This window comes from Salmo salar, chromosome ssa14 (assembly GCF_905237065.1).
Source record: "Salmo salar chromosome ssa14, Ssal_v3.1, whole genome shotgun sequence".
In the NCBI taxonomy this organism is placed as follows: domain Eukaryota; kingdom Metazoa; phylum Chordata; class Actinopteri; order Salmoniformes; family Salmonidae; genus Salmo; species Salmo salar.
The window spans coordinates 4,111,006-4,130,072 of NC_059455.1; the positions used below are offsets into that span (position 1 = coordinate 4,111,006).

The 19,067-nt window shown below is 39.9% G+C and overlaps 1 protein-coding gene across 1 annotated transcript; it reads right to left on the reverse strand.

The window, feature by feature from the left end:
- Positions 1-5,447: 5,447 nt before the first annotated feature.
- On the reverse strand, positions 5,448-17,832 carry ift57 (intraflagellar transport 57 homolog (Chlamydomonas)). Its single transcript, XM_014139136.2, has 11 exons — positions 17,332-17,832; positions 16,996-17,170; positions 16,626-16,744; positions 12,858-12,948; positions 12,681-12,752; positions 12,190-12,312; positions 12,008-12,079; positions 10,697-10,828; positions 7,441-7,503; positions 6,834-6,900; positions 5,448-6,068 (listed from the first exon to the last, which is right to left on the reverse strand). Exons 1-11 carry the CDS (start codon positions 17,481-17,483, stop codon positions 5,890-5,892), a joined length of 1,245 nt encoding a protein of 414 aa, XP_013994611.1. The 5' UTR covers positions 17,484-17,832; the 3' UTR covers positions 5,448-5,889.
- Positions 17,833-19,067: the final 1,235 nt, after the last annotated feature.

The following is a 19,067-nucleotide window of genomic DNA, read 5'->3' on the forward strand; positions in this document are numbered from 1 at the left end:
ATAAAGAGAGCAAAGAATACAAATATGCACACCTGGAGTACCTTGAGTTTAAACTAGTGATGGAAGCGTTGAGGTTTTCCAGCCAACTGTGTTGAAATTATAGATTAATTACTCAAGGCTTTGATCAACACAGTGGCACCTGCTGGTAAAAATGATTTAGAGCAGCCAAATTATTATAGATGATGTACCACACCCCGGACCGCGTGCGCAGCAAAGCATTTTTATCTCCTACCAAAGCAACACTAAACCCATCAGGCGCTTGTTTGACGAAACAAAGCTTCAGACATCATTGATCAAGTGCTTCTGATAAAGTGTTACAGGCAGTGGCACACAGAAACTCTGGGTGGTAGGCACTAGAGGGGCAATGGGATACACCAAACGGTTGTAGCACGTGCTGGAAGACCTTTAACATGAAATTTGATCCTTGGTTCGACTGCACTACCTGCGAAAGTCCAAACGTTGAAAATTATTTCACCAGGACCTTAACAATACTGGGAGCCGTGATTTTCCTCAGTGGAATGGCCTCAGGGAAACGAGTGGCAGCACACATTATGGTTAAGAGAAACTGGTTACCACTCTTGGCTGTGGGCAAAGGACCAACACAGTCCACCAGAACCCTGCTGAAAGGTTAGTCAAAAGCAGGAATAAACTGCAAAGGTGCAACCAGTACAGATTGGTTCGGTTTACCCTGTCCGCTGGCAAACGCAAAAAAATATACAGTAAGCCACAACATCCTGTTTCAGACCAAGCCAGAATAAGTTAATCAAGATATGGTCATGCTTCTTGTTGACCCCAAGATGGCCTGCTATACTACCATCGTGAGCCAACCTCAGATCGACCATGGTAGTATCGCTGACATCCTCAACAATAGACTTGCTCCCAGCAACCTTCTTAGACACAGCACATGTACCGGCACACGCTGGGAATACACAAAGGGTTCATACACATCTGATACAAAAATCTGGTTTAGGAGATACACCAGTCCCAACCAGAGACTTAATGGGCTGGAGTGCTCCCACAAGAAGAAACAGCTTTTTCTCTCTCAAATGTTTCTGTTTCAACTTAGGACACTGAAAGACGTGTCCTTTTTCACAGCAGTAATGACAAACTGGTGGATACGAAAAAACTGTTTTCTCCCGATCTTTATCTTTGGGCGCTGTAGAAATGGACTGAAACCTCACAGAAGGAGGTGACTTTTCTGGATTGCTTTTTACGTAAGGATAACTACTGTGAAGATAGTTTTATGTGTCAACACAAACTCATCTGCAAGAACTGCAGCTTTCAAGAGTGAGATCCTTGTGCTCATCAATGTAGGTTGCAATTCCTTTGTGAAAGCAAGTCTTTAAATCCTCAAGGTCCTTGACCTCTTGAGAACCATAGCACAGATCAAAAATACATACTTGTTCCCTTGCGAACTCAACATGACTTTGTGATTCTGCCTTTTGTAATTTATGAAACTGCTGTCTGTATGCCTCTGGGACCAACTCGTAAGTCCGAAGGATAGAAGCTTTAACAGTGTCATAATTTGAGCTCTGGTCAAGAGATAAAGCAGCGTAGACTTTCTAAGCTTTTCCCAACAGAACACTTTGGAGGAGCAGTGACCAAATATCTCGTGGCCATTTTATGGATATGGCAATCTGCTCAAACAGAGTAAAATATACATCCACCTCTTTTTCATTAAAAGGTGGTACAAGTCGGCTGTTTCGAGCAAGATCAAACTCGGTTGAGGGTGCAGGATGGCCTGACTGGATTCAGAGTGCTTCCAGATATATCTCTCTTCATCGAATGGGAGGCTCACATTCCTGTTCCCTTTCCTTGTGCTCAAACTCAAATTTCTGTTGCTCCAATCTCTCATCACGTTCTCTCTCCCTGTGCTCGAGCTCTAATTTCTGTTGCTCCAATTTTGCCTTTAGTTCTAACTCGCGCAGTTGCGCGTCTACAGGACTCACCCTACTACCCGTAGGACCCTTTTCATCAACCTCCATCTCTGGAAGGATTTCCTCCTCCACCAAAGCAGTACCGATCAACTCTTTGACTACTGCTTTTGGATCGCCAGATGCCACCTTGGTGTCATAATTCTTTGCAACGACGAGCAGATTCGCCTTTGTACATTTATCGAGCATCTCCCATGCAAGGATTCCCACAAATTCTTCCAAATTAAAGTCCATGGGTTTAATCTAATGTTTTTGCAACTTTCAAAATTATTCCCCCAATGTTATAACCCCTCAAGGTGGATGTCAGTGACAGAAACTCTACGATAAAAGTGTATTTTCAACACTCAAATATCTGGGCACAGCAGCTTCAGAGTAGGTGACTAGAGCGACTACCATGGGAAACAATATCCCGGACGAGCCCCCATTTTGTTATGTTCCCCAGCAAGAAAACAGGTGGGGTTTTAGGAGGGGTTCTGAAAGACACTCATGGGGGTGTCTACTGAAAGTTGACTAGCTACAACAACTGGAACCTAAAAGACACTCACCATGAACACCCACTACATTTGCCCAAGGTGAGGCAAACTAATTATTATATATATCTTTTTTGCATGTTATTTTGGCATTAATACGTGCCACATATCAGTTTGCAAACAACGTACAAAAAATATATATCATTTGCAGTGGCGGATTTAGGTATCGGCAACATGGGCAGCCGCCCAGGGCGCCCACTCCAACCCACAGTCCCACACGGTGACATGATATCATTGACGTGACATGCAAATGAGCGTATTGACAGAGGATAAGAGATAGGTAATATACCATATATGGCCATTAAGGACTATATCATGATGTTGGTGTAAAATAATTCCGTGAACAAATTGGGAAAGAATGACTGGTCTCCCCACTGGAAGCCCGAGGTAGGAGGAGCAGGGCAATCTATCAAATAGCTCACCTCTAACTTTGTACAGTACAAGTGCAATTAGTAAAATGTCACACTACGAAATGTTACCAAATAAACCACAATTTATTCATAATACTGTGAACATATAGTTTCACAGACATATTGTTGCATTTTTTTCTGGTTTGTGAGAAATCGTTAAGAATAATATAAAACCAGTTTGCACACCACCAAGGTGAATTGGTTTAGTCTTGACTCTTGGTTGACAGTGTCTGGTGTAGAAGGATTGTTCTACTCAGTTAAATCACCATCACCAGCTGGGTGTTCTGTGTGCAAGGAGTTTTGAATATTTTGAATATTCACTTCACCATAGAATTGTTTCCTGGACTGGGAAGTATTTAAACACTTGCTTAGGTCCAACCTCTGATCTTTCCAAGCATTTTTTATATGCTAAAACAGGATAAAAATTTTAAGAAAAATAAGAAAACATATCAAATCATACTAATGGGTAATGTATTGATGCTCGAGTGCCAAATCAACACAAATTTGTTACTTTTTGATATTTATGAGTCAAATTTTTGTATTTGTTTTTACATTTATATAGTTTTAAATGTTATGATTATTTATTTGTGTTGTTCCAAATGTCTGAATAAAAATTAGTTAGTGCAGAATGGTGATATTTTTGGGGGGGCGGGGAGTCTGAAGGGGGGGTTCACCCAGGGAGCCATACAAGCTAGAACCGCCATTGTCATTGAGTTAATAATCCCGTATACAAATATGGTCTCTGTTTTGTTTTCCTGAGTAAGTCAGCTCCAAAATGCAGGTTTTTCAGCCTAGCTCAGTGCTTTCTGTGGTGGTGGGGCAAGCCAGCAGAAATGAAGGAGCGTTGCGCTGTGATTGGCTCAGTGTTCTGTCACTCATGGGAACACTACGTCACCGCCAATTCTAAAGGTAGAGCTCTAAAATTGTAGCCCCTTGGGTGCTGCCATAAAGTTACATTAGAAGTGCCCTTCCAAGAAGGCTCCAGGTCATTTGACACAGATAAAATTAAATCAAATCACGTTATATCTACAGTAGCTTCGATTGGACTGATCATGTCAACAGCATACTTTCAAAATCTTAGCTAGCAGTCATCATCATGAATCAACTCGACAATCTACTGGCAAATCCTTTTTAATCCTTGTCATATGAAGATAAATAATTACGATAAATTATAGATAAAACGTATCGGTGCTCATCAGCCATTGGACATAAACATTACACAACAAGTTGGAAATCGCAAATTCCACAATGAGTGGTTTGCAAAGCAATCATTAGCTATACATTGGAGTTGGCCATGCCGCCAATGAACCATGATTTGTGCCGCGCTCAAAACAACTGTTAAATCGGAACTGCAAAATCAGACTTTTGTGAGTTCAAGACAACTGGGAACACGGGAAAAATGAGCTACGACTGGGAAAATACGTTTTGAACCTTCATCCAACTTGGAATTGTAAATCGGGAACTCGAGCCTCTTTCTAGACCTACGACCTGAAGATCAATGAAGTCATCATGATTCAACCTTTTTTTGTTGTTGTTGGAGTTCCCAGTAAATCCAGAGAATGCCAGACTTTGATGACAAAATTTCCCCATGAAGGACCGCCGCCCCACCTTCCTGTTCAAGTGAGCACAGTCCAAAAATGTCTTGTATGCTGCTGCATAAATTATGTAATATACCAGGCAAATACGTATACTGTAGCTAAGAAAGTCATATGTGTATGTTGTGTATTAAGCTGTTAGTAGCCCATGTGCATCACCCTAATAATTTGGTCTATTTTCACCTCTTCATTTCGCCTACTGTTCTGACTTGGTGGTACACATGTAGCCTTAAACCTGTTTTTGAGAAATGTAATCATTGAAAATTGTAAAAGCATTCATTGTCTGCTTATACATCCCCTTTATTTATCCTACGGTTCTGACTTGGTGTACAGGGAGAACACTGTAAGATGGCCCCTGTTCTGAATTCTGTCGCTGTACATTTCAAAAGTGCTGAACAAATAGTTATACAATGTCTGTCCTAGCTCGCTCATTGTCTTAATCAAAATTACGGATTGCCTCTTATCCGCTTGTCGTTCCCTTATGCCATAGCTTGTACATCTCAATTGTCAGTAGAAACCACATTTGTTTAAGCAAATCAGCCATATCAGCTATGTTTTTTTAAAGGCAGTAAATTAGGCTGAATTAACTGTTTCGCTGCCAGACAAGGCTCCGCTGATAGCAGGTGTAGCAGTGGTAAGATGTTGGGACTGCTGTTGGGACAGCTTTATGTAGGCCCTAACAGTTTGTGTCTTCTGCATTTAACCCAACCCCTCTGAATAAACCTGCTTCAAAGTTATGAATTCCAAAGTTACTTTTGGATGTTTATATTAATGTTTCATAATGTACCCTGACATAGCAAACATTGCTGGCAATCAATCTCAGCAGACTTTAAGTATTTCCACTTTTCTATATGGTACAATTCTTTTAGTTACAAATGGCTGGATGGATGTTTAATTTCACCTTTCCAGACATTTCATGAGTCATACCAGATCAAAAAGTCTAAATAAATGTCCCCATCAAATACACATAATCATCAGTAGTATTATACAACTTCTTATTTGTAAAAAAAAAAATCTCAGTTTAATTATCTCCATTACAAATATGGCAATTAGAAAACTTAACCCTGCATGTAAAACATATGGGCATTCAAATCTGTGTTTTATAATTCCAATGTATGTAAATACTGAGAAACTTTAATTCAACCACACCAACAAAGCCTTAGAATGCAATCAAATATGATACGAAATATATGACAGTTGAAGTCAGAACAACACAGATGTCTCTCTATGTGTCTGCTTAAACAGACCATTTAGAATAATTTAAGGACTTTGGTAAATTGGCTGTAGTCAGGATGTAATCCACTGCTTGCCTTCTCATAGCAGGTGCCATACCATGTAAATAATATAATTGTACAGGCATAATGTATCGGTATATAAAGTTCAGTAAGCTAATGATAGATAATGCCATACTGTGTATATCTCAGTATGCGCCGATGGCAGGCTCTGGGATATTGGTGGCGTGCATGTCTCGAGTCATGTTGGACTTCTCCTTTAGCTTGGCCTGCAGTAGTGTGTGCTCCACCACTCCTATCCGAATGTCCATCTGAACAATCTCCTGCTTGAGCTTGGTCAGACTCTGCTTGATTTTCACCACCGGGGCTGTAATTCAAAAAGCTCAAAAGGTTAAGAAAACTAATTTAAATTTGACATTTTAGTCATTTAGCAGACGCTCTTATCCAGAGCGACTTACAGTAGTGCATGGATACATTTCATACATTTTTTCTCTGTACTGGTCCCCCATGGGAATCGAACCCACAACCCTGGCGTTGCAAACACCATGCTCTACCAACTGAGCCACACGAGACCAGTAATAATATCAAACATTTTCAAAACAATTTGTCATAATCATTATACATGAATAGATTCCAAAATAAATCATGTTTTTAATGATCTAACAACTTGATTTATAACCTTTCTTCAATAGATTCAATGATAAAAGAACCGTCACTATATAATGTATTTTAAATCAAGAACTGTTGCTTCACCCATCAAGACCCCAAAAAATGCATGGGTTTGCAAAGTGCCCAATTTAAAAAATATACATTTAAGGTACTTTCCGATTATATTGAATGACAGAGGATGACAGTGGGGAAAGATAAAGGGCAGTAGGCCAGATTCTAACATATACCGACACCGTAGACGTGTGTGCCGGAGACTGTGGCATTACTACTAGACCAGCCAGGCCACAGCAAGGTGCCCAACCTAATGACGCATGTAACGCAATAGGATGTGACGTCCCCTCTGACTTTTTAGTGTGGGAATTGCGTCATATTCACTATTTTGTCCAGCTTGCAGTGGAAAAGGCTTAAAGCTATAGTGCTGTGTAGATTCCCTAATCTGGTATGTTTTCATTTACAGACTCACCTCCATCAGACATACTGCTGCCCTTCTCCTCCATCTCCTGCTTCACCTTCTCCAACTCCTCTGTGATCTAGGTTAGAATGAGACAGCACTGAGATAGTTGACATCAGAACTTCTGTCATCTATGGCACTAAGAAGTATCTACAGAGGATAAGAGATAGGTAGTATTTTTTGCATGTTATTTTGGCATTAATATGTGCCACATATCAGTTTGCAAACAACGTACAAAAAATATATATCATTTGCAGTGGCGGATTTAGGTATAGGCAACATGGGCAGCCGCCCAGGGCGCCCACTCCAACCCACAGTCCCACACGGTGACATGATATCATTGACGTGACATGCAAATGAGCGTATTTACAGAGGATAAGAGATAGGTAATATACCATATATGGCCATTAAGGACTATATCATGACGTTGGTGTAAAATAATTCCGTGAACAAATTGGGAAAGAATGACTGGTTCAAAAACCACATGACCGTAATGTGAATGAGAATATTGTTTTTACAATAGTGTGAATGTTATGAGAATGATTGGCTAGGGTTATGAGAACATGGTATGAGAATGACCTGCATACTGTGGTTTACTGTGTGTGATGTGGTCACTGACCTCAGCCAGAACTCTGGTCCTCTCTGTAACTCCACCACTTCCCTGCTTGTAGCACTCCCTTGCCTTGGAATACAAAAAAGGTCAACATGTCTGTATGCTTGTCCCCCCCCCAAATAAGCCAATTAGTTGTGCCTCTGCATTGCTGACCAACGCATACCACAGCAAAAAAATACTGTATACTGGTATTGGATATTCTATTTTATAAACTGGTTGGTTCGAGCCCTGAATGCTGATTGGCTGAAAGCAGTGTCATCAGACCGTATACCATGGGTAGGACTAGGGCTGTGACGGTCACGAAATTTTGTCAGCCGGTGATCGTCAAGCAAATAACTGTCGGTCTCACGGTAACTGACTGTTAATTAACATAAACACATTTAGCATCTCCTAGCTTCCACACATAGCCTTACAAGCCATTTTAAAAAGTATATAGCCTACACCTTAACAATAAATCATTTATTTTAGAGCAGCCTACACCTTAACAATAAATCATTTATTTTAGAGCAGTCTAAAAGAAGCATGCTATAAAGAACATTGTCTATTTCAGAAGAGAATATCATACTCTGAGTTGTCCTTATGTTAGGTCCTGATGTGGCTATGCCAAATGGCTGATGGCTACACTTGTTCATTTAGCAAAGAATATTTGCTTATAATTCCGTGGCATTATTTTATATTATTTTATAGTATGAAAAAAACAATTGAACAAAGCTGAATAAAATATAAATATGTTCTCCAAACGATTTGAGGGAGTGCACACATGCGGCTATTCTGTGTTGAGGTGGTTAACAAGTAAATAGGTACTCCTATATCCTTAATTTAGAGTTATTAATGTAACTTTTAGTTGTTCTACAAACGTTGGGCTATATGTTTTGATTTTTAATACATTGTAAGGTTGCATGATGTGACTCATGATGATTTGAAAAAAGTCACTTGAAAGGCATGGTTTTTTTTTGCGCAGGCTGTACACACTCCAATAGCCTCTCATTCACAATTTGACAAGCACTTGATAATGCCTCGAATTTCCCGGCGGCGTCACCTTCGTGGCCGTAATGCACCTTAGAAAAATTCATGCCTTTTGCTTCCCGGAGTGTTGCGTTGTGCCCTTCTCCCTGAGTGTGCTGCGCAATCCAAAGTGCCTCTCACTCACATTGCTCTCTGTCACGTGTGCCTTTCCAAATCATGTCCGATCAATTGAATTTACCATAGGATGTTCTCCAAGTTGTAGAAACATCTCAAAGAAACAGGATGCACCTGAGCTCAATTTCGAGTCTCATATCAAAGGGTCTGAATACTTATTTAAATAAGGTATCTTTTTTTTTTTATACATTTTCTAAAATGTATAAAAACCTGTTTTCACTTTGTCATTATGGGGTATTGTGAGTAGATTGCTGAGGATTTCTATTTATTGAATCCATTTAACAATAAGACTAATGTAACAAAATGTGGAAAAGGTGAAGGGGTCTGAATACTTTCTGAATGCACTGTACATGTAGGTAGGGGTAACGGGGCAAAGCAGACGGCACATTTTCTTGTTTTTAAAATCTATTGGATAGCCAGGGGCACACTACAACACTCAGACATTATTTACAAAAGATGCATTTGTGTTTAGTGAGTCTGCCAGAGGCAGTAGGGATGACCACATGTTCTCTTGATAGGTGCATGAATTTGATCATATTCCTGTCCTGCTAAGCACTCAAAATGTAACAAGTACTTTTGGCTGTCAGGGAAACTGTATGGAGTAAAAAGTAAAAAAAATGTTCTTTAGGTAAAAGTTGTCAAAATATACAGTACTAGTTAATAGTTTGGACACACGTACTCATTCAATGGTTTTTCTTTATTTTTACTATTTTCTACATTGTAGAATAATAGTGAAGACATCCAAACTATGAAATAACACATATGGAATCATGTAGTAACCAAAAAAGTGTTAAACAAAACAAAATATATTTTATATGTCAGATTCTTCAAAGTAGCCACACTTTGCCTTGATGACAGCTTTGCACACTCTTGGCATTCTCTCAACCAGCTTCATGAGGTAGTCACCTGGAATGCATTTCCATTAACAGGTGTGCCTTGATAAAAGTTCTTTTTTTTAAATTTCTTTCTTTCTTAATGCGTTTGAGCCAATCAGTTGTGTTGTGACAGAAGATAGCCCTATTTGGTATAAGACCAAGTCCATATTATGGCAAGAACAACTCAAATAAGCAAAGAGAAATGACAGTCCATCATTACTTTAAGACATGAAGGTCAGTCAATCCAGAAAATTAAGAACTTTTAAAGTTTCTTCCAGTGCAGTCGCAAAAACCATCAAGCGCTATGATGAAACTGGCTCTCATGAGGACCGCCACAGGAAAGGAAGACCCATGGTTACCTCTGCTGCAGAGGATAGTTCATCAGATTTACCAGCCTCAGAAATTGCAGCCCAAATAAATGCTTCACAGAATTCAAGTAACAGACACATCAACATCAACTGTTTAGAGTGAGTGAATCAGGCCTTCATGGTTGAATTGGTGAAGAAAAAAAACACTACTAAAGGACACCAATAAGAAGAAGAGACTTGCTTGGGCCAAGAAACACGAGCAATGGACATTAGACCGGTGGAAATCTGTCCTTGGGTCTGATGAGTCTAAATTTGAGATTTTTGGTTCCTACTGCTGTGTCTTTTTGAGACGCAGAGTAAGTGAACGGATGATCTCCACATGTGTGGTTCCCACCGTGAAGCATGGAGGAGGTGTGATGGTGCTTTGTTGGTGACACGGTCAGTCATTTATTTAGAATTCAAGGCACACTTAACCAGCATGGCTACCACAGCATTCTGCAGCAATACACCATTCCATCTGGTTTGCGCTTATTGGGACTATCATTTGTTTTTCAACAGGACAATGACCCAACACACCTCCAGGCTGTGTAAGGGCTATTTGACCAAGAAGGAGTGATGCATCAGATTCCCTGGCCTACACAATCACCCGACCTCAACCCAAAAGGGTGGCTAATTTAAAGAATCTCAAATATAAAATATATATTTTTGGCTACTACATGATTCCATATGCGTTATTTCATAGTTTTGTTGTCTTCACTATTATTCTACAATGTAGAAAATAGTAAAAATAAAGAACAACCCTTGAATGAGTAGGTGTGACCAAACTTTTGACTGGTACTGTAAATAGTGAAGTAAAGTACAGATACACCCCAAAACGACTTAAGTAAAAATACTTTAAAGTACTACTTAAGTACTTTACACCACTGTATGGATGCTTACCTCGCTGAGTTTGGACTGGGCGCTGCGGTAGTCCTGGATAAGGTGTTCCAGCTGGTTGTTGATGTATTTCTCCCTGCTGCCCACCTTCTCCAGGGTCTTACCGATCTCCTCCTGCAGTTTGTCTAGGTAGCCCTACCAAATAGGTACACATAGCAGCTTTAGCTCTATAATACATTACTAACATAATTCATTTAAAGTAATAGAATGACATGAGAGATTGGCTGTGTGATAGGTGCTAGTCTTGTCAGACAGTGAGACTCAGATAAAGTAGCTTATTCATGGGTTGCATGTTTCGTCACAATATTGTTTTCAACGTTCGTTTTGGACTGATGCATCGTCAATGAGCGCTGATAAAGATCATCAAAAGCGCATTACAGTGGCTTGGAAATACAATGACATTCAAAAGGAGTCAAATAATTAGTGGGAAAACCTTTTGATGTCATCAGATTGACTTTAAATGCAAAATAACGTTAGCTAGCTAGCTTAGATTGAGGGTAGACCACCAGATTTTAGCTAGCTAACATTAGCATTTCCAGCTATTTCTACGAAATTTGCTAGCTAATAACAACATTGCCATCCATCTGTCTAAAGTAAAGACGACATGATAATGCTGGCAAAATTGTTTCCTACTAAATATTTTACTACTTTAGCAACGTCATCTTATTTCCACGCACTATAGTTTAATTTAGACTAAACAGTAGTTAGCCTTTGCCCAGAATGACTGGGCTTTTCACCACTTTAGGGCACCACTATGGCGCCCCCGATAGAGGGTGGCTTGAGAATGTTCATAACAATGGCATGACGCGACCGAGTGAAGGTGGTGCAACCTATGAATGAATACGTTTTCTTTCTTTTGCTGCGCTTGATTGAGCTTGCCTGGCATAATGGAACTGACGGATTCGTCACAAAAGTGCCAGACCCACACACCTGGCACTCCCTTCAGTCTCAATCAAACACTCAAAGTATTTGAAAGAAAATAAATAAATTGTCTATTTGAACCAGGTTTGGGGCCAATCAAATTAAGGCAGTGATTTGAAAAAATAAAATAAAAAATGGAACAACTTAAATATAAATAGCTTATAAATTTCAGTTTATTGAGAAGTTATTGAAAATGGATGCCCTTTAAAATTATTGAATGGGAATTTTATTTTACTTCCTGAATTGACCCCAACCCTCATTTGAACCCATGTCTGGTGAGAGGGCCATGTCGCTAGTCAAAACAAGATGTGTCTTACATCTTTCTAGATGGTATCAAAGTGATGTAACCTAGACAGAGAAAACTGAGTCCAACTGTAAAGGACTAAAGTCCACCTTGGCCTCCTTGAGAGATGATTTGATCCCGTCTTTGTGCTGATGCATTTGGTCCACATGGATCCTCCAGTCCTAGTAGTGGACATAGTCTTGTTACAAACACTCAGGGTTTAGGCTATTGCCCAGCCCTGCATTGATTTTGAGAGAGCAATGCCAGAATTTACAGCTGTAGCAATCTTTACCTTGTGGTCTGTTCTGATTGTGACCTTCAGTTGTGGGAGAACCCGCTCGACCTCTAGATTCCACTCGGCAGCGTCCATGTTTGATTCCAGTATATTGTCTGGCTTTGAAGATAGTCTGGCCTCCTGTGAGAATGAAGGGGTTAGCGTTGGGAATGATAGTATGTACACTATGAGGGAATGAGCAAGAGCTACAAAAAGATAAACATTTATTTTATATTTGTTTGAGTCCACTGGTGACTAGCCTTTCTACATCTACAGACAGGGAACTGCATAGAAATGAAAAATCTGATTTTAAAATCAGCAGTAGCCTACATGTAGCCTAGTATTAACCACACATGAAAAATACAATACAGCACATCCACTGTATGTGTAGTAACAAAGTATCCACAATGTCCAAACAGAACTCTTATTGGGACAGTAAATATGTACACCATTACAGTTCATTGTTTGTATCCAGCTATTAGTATAACATTACAGCAACTGCAACTCACACTTTGATTGCTCCTTGATTTAAGTGCCTCTAGATCCATGACGTTTTCTTCCTCGTAGTCGTCTGGTTCCTCCTTTATTAAGGGATTTATTTTTAAATAGACATATTTTAAAAAGTGATGAGTACAACATATACAAATAGGCCTATCACCAGGGGACACTTCGATGGGGATACCCACTGTCATCTCCTCTTCCACTTTACTGAGAGTCAGCTCTGCATCATCCTCCATCACAGACTCTTCTTCCATCTCCTCTGTAGGGTAGTTTGGTCTGGGAAAAGACAGGGGAATAGGGATTGCACTAGGCTAGCGATGTTAAACTTTTTAATTGGTTGCACCTACGTCACATCACACCATTGTTATAAATGTTCTCAAGAGGCTCTCAGCCATACTAATATTGCATTCAAAACAACTGGGAACTTGGAAATCTCAGACTTCCGACTTCAGTATGTTCAAGACAACCTGGAACTCTGAATAAAACGATATCCACGGGGGGGGGCCAGTACGGGAAAAAAGAAATGTATGAAATTAATTGAAATGTATGCATTCACTACTGTAAGTCGCTCTGGATAAGAGCGTCTGCTAAATGACTAAAATGTCAATGTAAATGTAACGATCTCCGACTGGGAAAAATTGTTTAGAATGGTCATAACTTGGAATTCCAAGTCGGGAACTCGGGCGTCTTTCTAGAGCTCCAACTTTCCGACCTGAATATCACTGATGTTGTGATTTGACCTCATTTTCTCCCCCCAGAGTTCCCAGTTGTCTTGAAAGCACCATTACTCCGGCAAAGCAAGATGTGCCCAGTCATTCTTAACGGGGGCTAATGACCATTTAGCCTAAACTACAGCTTCGAAATACGATGACATTGGTGGAGTAATGTTTTCATAGCTAGTAAAAGGCCTTTTCACACTGGCATTGTTCTTAGCCCCAGGTTATGTTAGCCCAGGGCCAGTCTAGCTTGTGTTCACACAAGCACTTGGTAACCCTGGGCTAAGCTTTAGCCCTGGGCTAACGGACAAACACAACATGCGACCAACATTTTATCTCTGATCCGTGACCAATGCTATAAACAATAACACATTTATTAACACATTATTTCCTCATGCTTCTAGCCTAGCATTTGATTTCCAACAGTGATGGTTTGTATAAACCTTGCCTTCTACCTGTCCGACATCGGAAACAATATTTCGCTTTTGAAATCTCACCCCTGTACAGAGAATGCTATGAACAAAAGAGACATCAACTTTTCTGATTCAGGCGAAATCATGCAACAATATTATTATCATGGATATATGCAATTTAATGTCAATAGAAAAGCTATGAAAACGGAGGAAAATGGAGCGTTTGCTGCATTTCCAGCTGTAGAGTTTGTAGTTTTAGTTGGCTAATTGAGAAGACTTTAGCCAGCCTGCATAGCAACCATTTTTGACAGACATAGCAACCAACCAATGTTTGGTTGCTATGGATTAAATAGTATGGTTACTAAGGATTAAATAGTATGAATTTACTTGTCAAAATAACTCACAGAACACATTACAGGCATCACCAGCATATGTAAATTAGGTGCTGCTTTTGTGATTGGACAGTGAGCATTATAGGCATTGTTCTTGACCCCCACTGGCTATTTTGGCAACGTGTTTTTGGGGCTACGCCCGAAAAGTCGGTGTTAACCCTGCTCTGGGGGGGAGCCAGCTAGCCCTGGGCTAAGGTTGGTGCTAGCACACTTTTGAATGTGCAAGTGTGAACACAGATTTTAGCTACCCGGAGGCTCTTAGCTCTGGTCTAAAGTGCAGTGTGAGCGCACCTAAAGTTTGACAAAAAATACCTATCTATGCGAACTTTAAAACTATGAACTAACACATATGGAATCATATAGCAACTAAAACAAGTGTTAAACAAATCAAAATATATTTTATATTTCAGATTCTTCAAATAGCTTCACTTTGCCTCTATGACAGCTTTGCACACTCTTGGCATTCTCTCAACCATCGCTCTCCATCTTGGTAAAATAGCTCTTACACTGCCTGGAGGTGTGTTGGGTCATTGTCCTGTTGAAAACAAACGATAGTCCCACTAAGCACAAACCAGATGGGATGGCCTATCACTGCAGAATTCTTTGGTAGCCATGCTAGTTAAGTGTGCCTTGAATTCTAAATAAAAATCAGACAAAGATACCAGCAAAGCACCCCCACACCATAACACCTCTTCCTCCTGATTTACGGTGGGAAATACACATGCGGAGATCATCCTTTCACCCACACTGCATCTCACAAAGACATGGCGGGTTGGAACCAAAAATCTCCAATTTGGACTCCAGACCAAAGGACACATTTCCATCCGTCCATTGCTCGTGTTTCTTGGCCCAAGCAAGTCTCTTCTTTTTATTGGTGTCCTTTAGTAGTGTTTTGTTGCAGCAATTCGACCATGAAGGCCTGATTCACACAGTCTCTTCTGAACAGTTGATGTCTAGATATCTCTGTTACTTGAACTCTGTGAAGCATTTATATTTGGGTTGCCATTTCTGAGGCTGGGAACTCCAATGAACTTATCCTCTGCAGTAGAGGTAACTCTGGGTCTTCCATTCATGTGGCGGTCCTCATGAGAGCCAGTTTCATCATAGCGCTTGATGGTTTTTGCGACTGCAGTTTCAAAGTTCTTGAAACTTTCTGTATTGACTGACCTTCATGTCTTAAAGTAATGATGTACTGTCGTTTCTCTTTGCTTATTTTAGCTGTTCTTGCCATAATATGGACTTGGTATTTTACCAAATAGGGCTATCTTCTGTGTACTCCCCCTACCTTGTCACAATACAACAGATTGTCTCAAAGGCATTAAGAAGGAAAGAAATTACACAAATTAACTTTTAAGAAGGCACACCTGTTAATTGAAATGCATTCCAGGTGACTACCTCGTGAAGCTGGTTGGAAGAATGCCAAGAGTGAACAAAGCTGTCATCAAAGCAAAGGGTGGCTATTTGAAGAAGCTCAAATATAAAATATATTTTGATTTGTTTAACACTTTTTTGGTTACTACACGATTCCATGTGTTATTTCCTAGTTTTGATGTCTTCACTATTATTCTACCATGTAGAAAATCCAAAAAATAAAGAAAAACCCTTGAATGAGTAGGTGTTCTAAAACTTTTGACCGGTAGTGTATATATTAAAACTGACTTAAAGTATCCTTTTTTTTAGATTAGTAATGTTACTGTCCCCACTACAACAACAAAAAAATACTTAAATACATTTAATTATGTTCTTGAAACATTTAATTGAAATACTGTAGAATTACATTAATTCCTATGGAAGACTGCGCCTACTGGGGAGTGCCAATATCACTGACAGGTGGTTTTTAAAGCCTCTCAATGGTCAATACATAGCACATCCAACACCCATTCTACCAGTAACATTCTGTTAAAGGTCCCCAAAGCACACCCATCCCTGGGTTGCTCCTCTTTTCAGTTCGCTGCAGCTAGCGACTGGAACGAGCTGCAACAAAACCTCAAACTGGACAGTTTTATCTCAATCTCTTCATTCAAACACTCAATCATGGACACTCTTACTGACAGTTGTGACTGCTTCGTGTGACGTATTGTTGTCTCTACCTTTTTGCCCTTTGTGCGGTTGTCTGTGCCCAATAATGTTTATACCATGTTTTGTGCTGCTACCATGTTATGCTGCTGCCATGTTGTTGTCATGTTGTGTTGCTGCCATGTTATTGTCTTAGGTCTCATTATGTAGTGTTGTCTCTCTTGTCGTGATGTGTGTTTAGTCCTATATTTAAATTTTTAAACCCAGCCCCCGTCCCCGCAGGAAGCCTTTTGCCTTTTGGTAGGCCGTCATTGTAAATAACAATTTGTTTTTAACTGACTTGCCTAATTTAAAAAAAAAAAAAAAAGTAATAATTAGCAAACCAGAATTGATATACATCATTGACATTAACTTACCTTCTCCAGGAAAACACTCTCTCCTTCAGAGCCTCTTCAGCCAGCCGATCCAGCACATAGCAAACATGTTCCCCTGAACCAGCTTTTAGTTTGGAGGGAGGAAAGTCTACCAGTCCTCCCTGGGTCAGGAGAGAGCAATATTTTGATCAAAGATGCAATGTCTGAAATATGTCTTATACTAAAGTTGGACCATCTGGCTTAGTATAGGTCCTTACAGTTTCACAGCAATGTCATGTGATACATTATGCAATGGAAATGAAAAAAGGACAAATACAGGTTGTTGATAAACAGAACCCCCTGTCGTCTGCAATTCAAAACAGTAGACAACAATGGGGACACCAACGTGTACAGTAAGTTGAGTTGTGCTTACAAAAGCTCTCAACTGTGAGAGAATGTTGGATACAGTGGCGTTGGGGTCGTCATACTCCTGGGGCTGCTCGAAGGGTCTCCCTGCTGCATTGATGAGCCAAGACGCGATTATGGTAAACATGAAGAATTGCTCCCCTGGATTTGATGGCATGTAGGCACTGGATGCAAAATAATGCCTATATGGATTGCAAGGGGGAACAACGTATTACTTATTATTACATCTCTTACCGGAATTGACTGCAATGTATTTTGACAGTCATACCTAGCAGTCTGAACTGTAATTTCACTTTGGAAACTTTGAACATCAATAATAGCTAGCTAGTTGCTACTTCCCAACCTGGATAGAGGTTTCATGTTGTGCTTTGCCAGAACTTCCTCTTCGTAATCCAGAAGCTTCAATTTGTCCAGCAGGTCCTCCATAACCACGAACATTTGATATGCCGCTCCAGGACCCCGTTCATCGTCCCCTCGTCTATTGTCATCTACCATCTCTCTCTTGGCACTTCTTGCAGGCTAACAACAACCCAATTTGTGCTTGACCAATTTTTGATGCCGATCAGTGCAGTCTTCTTCAGCTTGTTTTGGTTACCATCTGTGTTGTCAAGCAACCCTAATATAGCCAGATAACGTTAGCTAGCTAAGTTATCAGTTCCTTGGTTAACTAAAAAGCCACAAAGCTAAAATACGTTTTGTCTGAACGATTATCTCTATATTAAATATATGCAGTTACTACCTGTGTATTGAGATGAATATTCAAGTAGTTGTATCAATAACTCTTGCACTTATTTTTCTAGAGCAGCCGACATGCGTCCTAACGTAACTTTATTTGCGTCCTTACGTAACAACCTTTCGTTTACGTTCCAGTGCAGCGTTATCACAGGTGTCGTGGTTTTGCTGCCACCTACTGCAGTGGACGAAAAACTACTCCCGGAGAAATTAATAGAAACAGTTAAAATATACGTGAATTGTAAGGAGAGAGTATAAGGACTAAGCTGACTCTTAAACAGATCAAGCAAAAACATTAAACTGAGTTGCGCTGCACAGAAGATCTCACCATGACTGGAGAAGTGTTTAACATCACCAGTAGGCTTATGCTACCACGATCTTATGATATATATATTTTCATAAGTGCAACATGACTGCAAGAGACAGGTCGGAATGTATGTCTGAAATACAGAACAATCCACCTTTTTGTCTGAACTAGTGGTGTTTGAATTTGTTGATAAAATGCGGAACATGATTGTTTTCGACAAAAGGACCAAAATGCAGGACTTGCAGAAAAAACGGACCTTCACCCTAATGCTAACCCTAACCTTAATCTAATTTGTATATATTCATAAATGAAATATAATTTTCCTGGATTGTCGCAGGAGGCAAAACTATATAACACCCTCTTTGATTAGAGACATATTCTGGGCTTGGGGGTCGATTTTAGCGGAACCACAGCTGTGTCTGGAGGTATATAATGGTTTGCCATTAGACTGTTGCCCATGGCTGTATAATAATGACTTGTCCGGCAGCTATTTCTTAAATCTGCCTGCTACTTTGCATGTACCATAGGGTGCAACGCATCATGTGTGTGCCAGTTAACGAGAGAAATCAGGCTCAGCCTGCTGTGTTCCAGGGGCATTTGAGATATGAACATTTCGTAATTACTGGACGGCAGTAAATGTACATAGAAAGAGGAAATAGCCAAAGTGGGGTGCAGCTCTGCATTTGTGTCCAGTTGTCTTGTCTTGTGATACAAAATAAGCAAATCTCACTGAAAGGTAATTGAAATGTGTCTGACATTGAAAACTTGATTCCTAAAAAAAAAATCTTCCTATTGATCTTAGAATGAGATATAACTGTCCTCATGTGGACATGTTAAATTTCACTTTGCCAATATAGTTACACTTGTTCAAAATCAAAGTTTATTGGTCGCGTAACACAGTTTAACAACTGTTATAAGGGGTGCAGCGAAATGCTTAGGTTATTAGCTCGTAACAATGCAGTAAAGTGTCAACAAGTACACAAATAATCAACCATTTAAAAAATGTACACTACCGTTCCAAAATTTGGGGTCACTTAGAA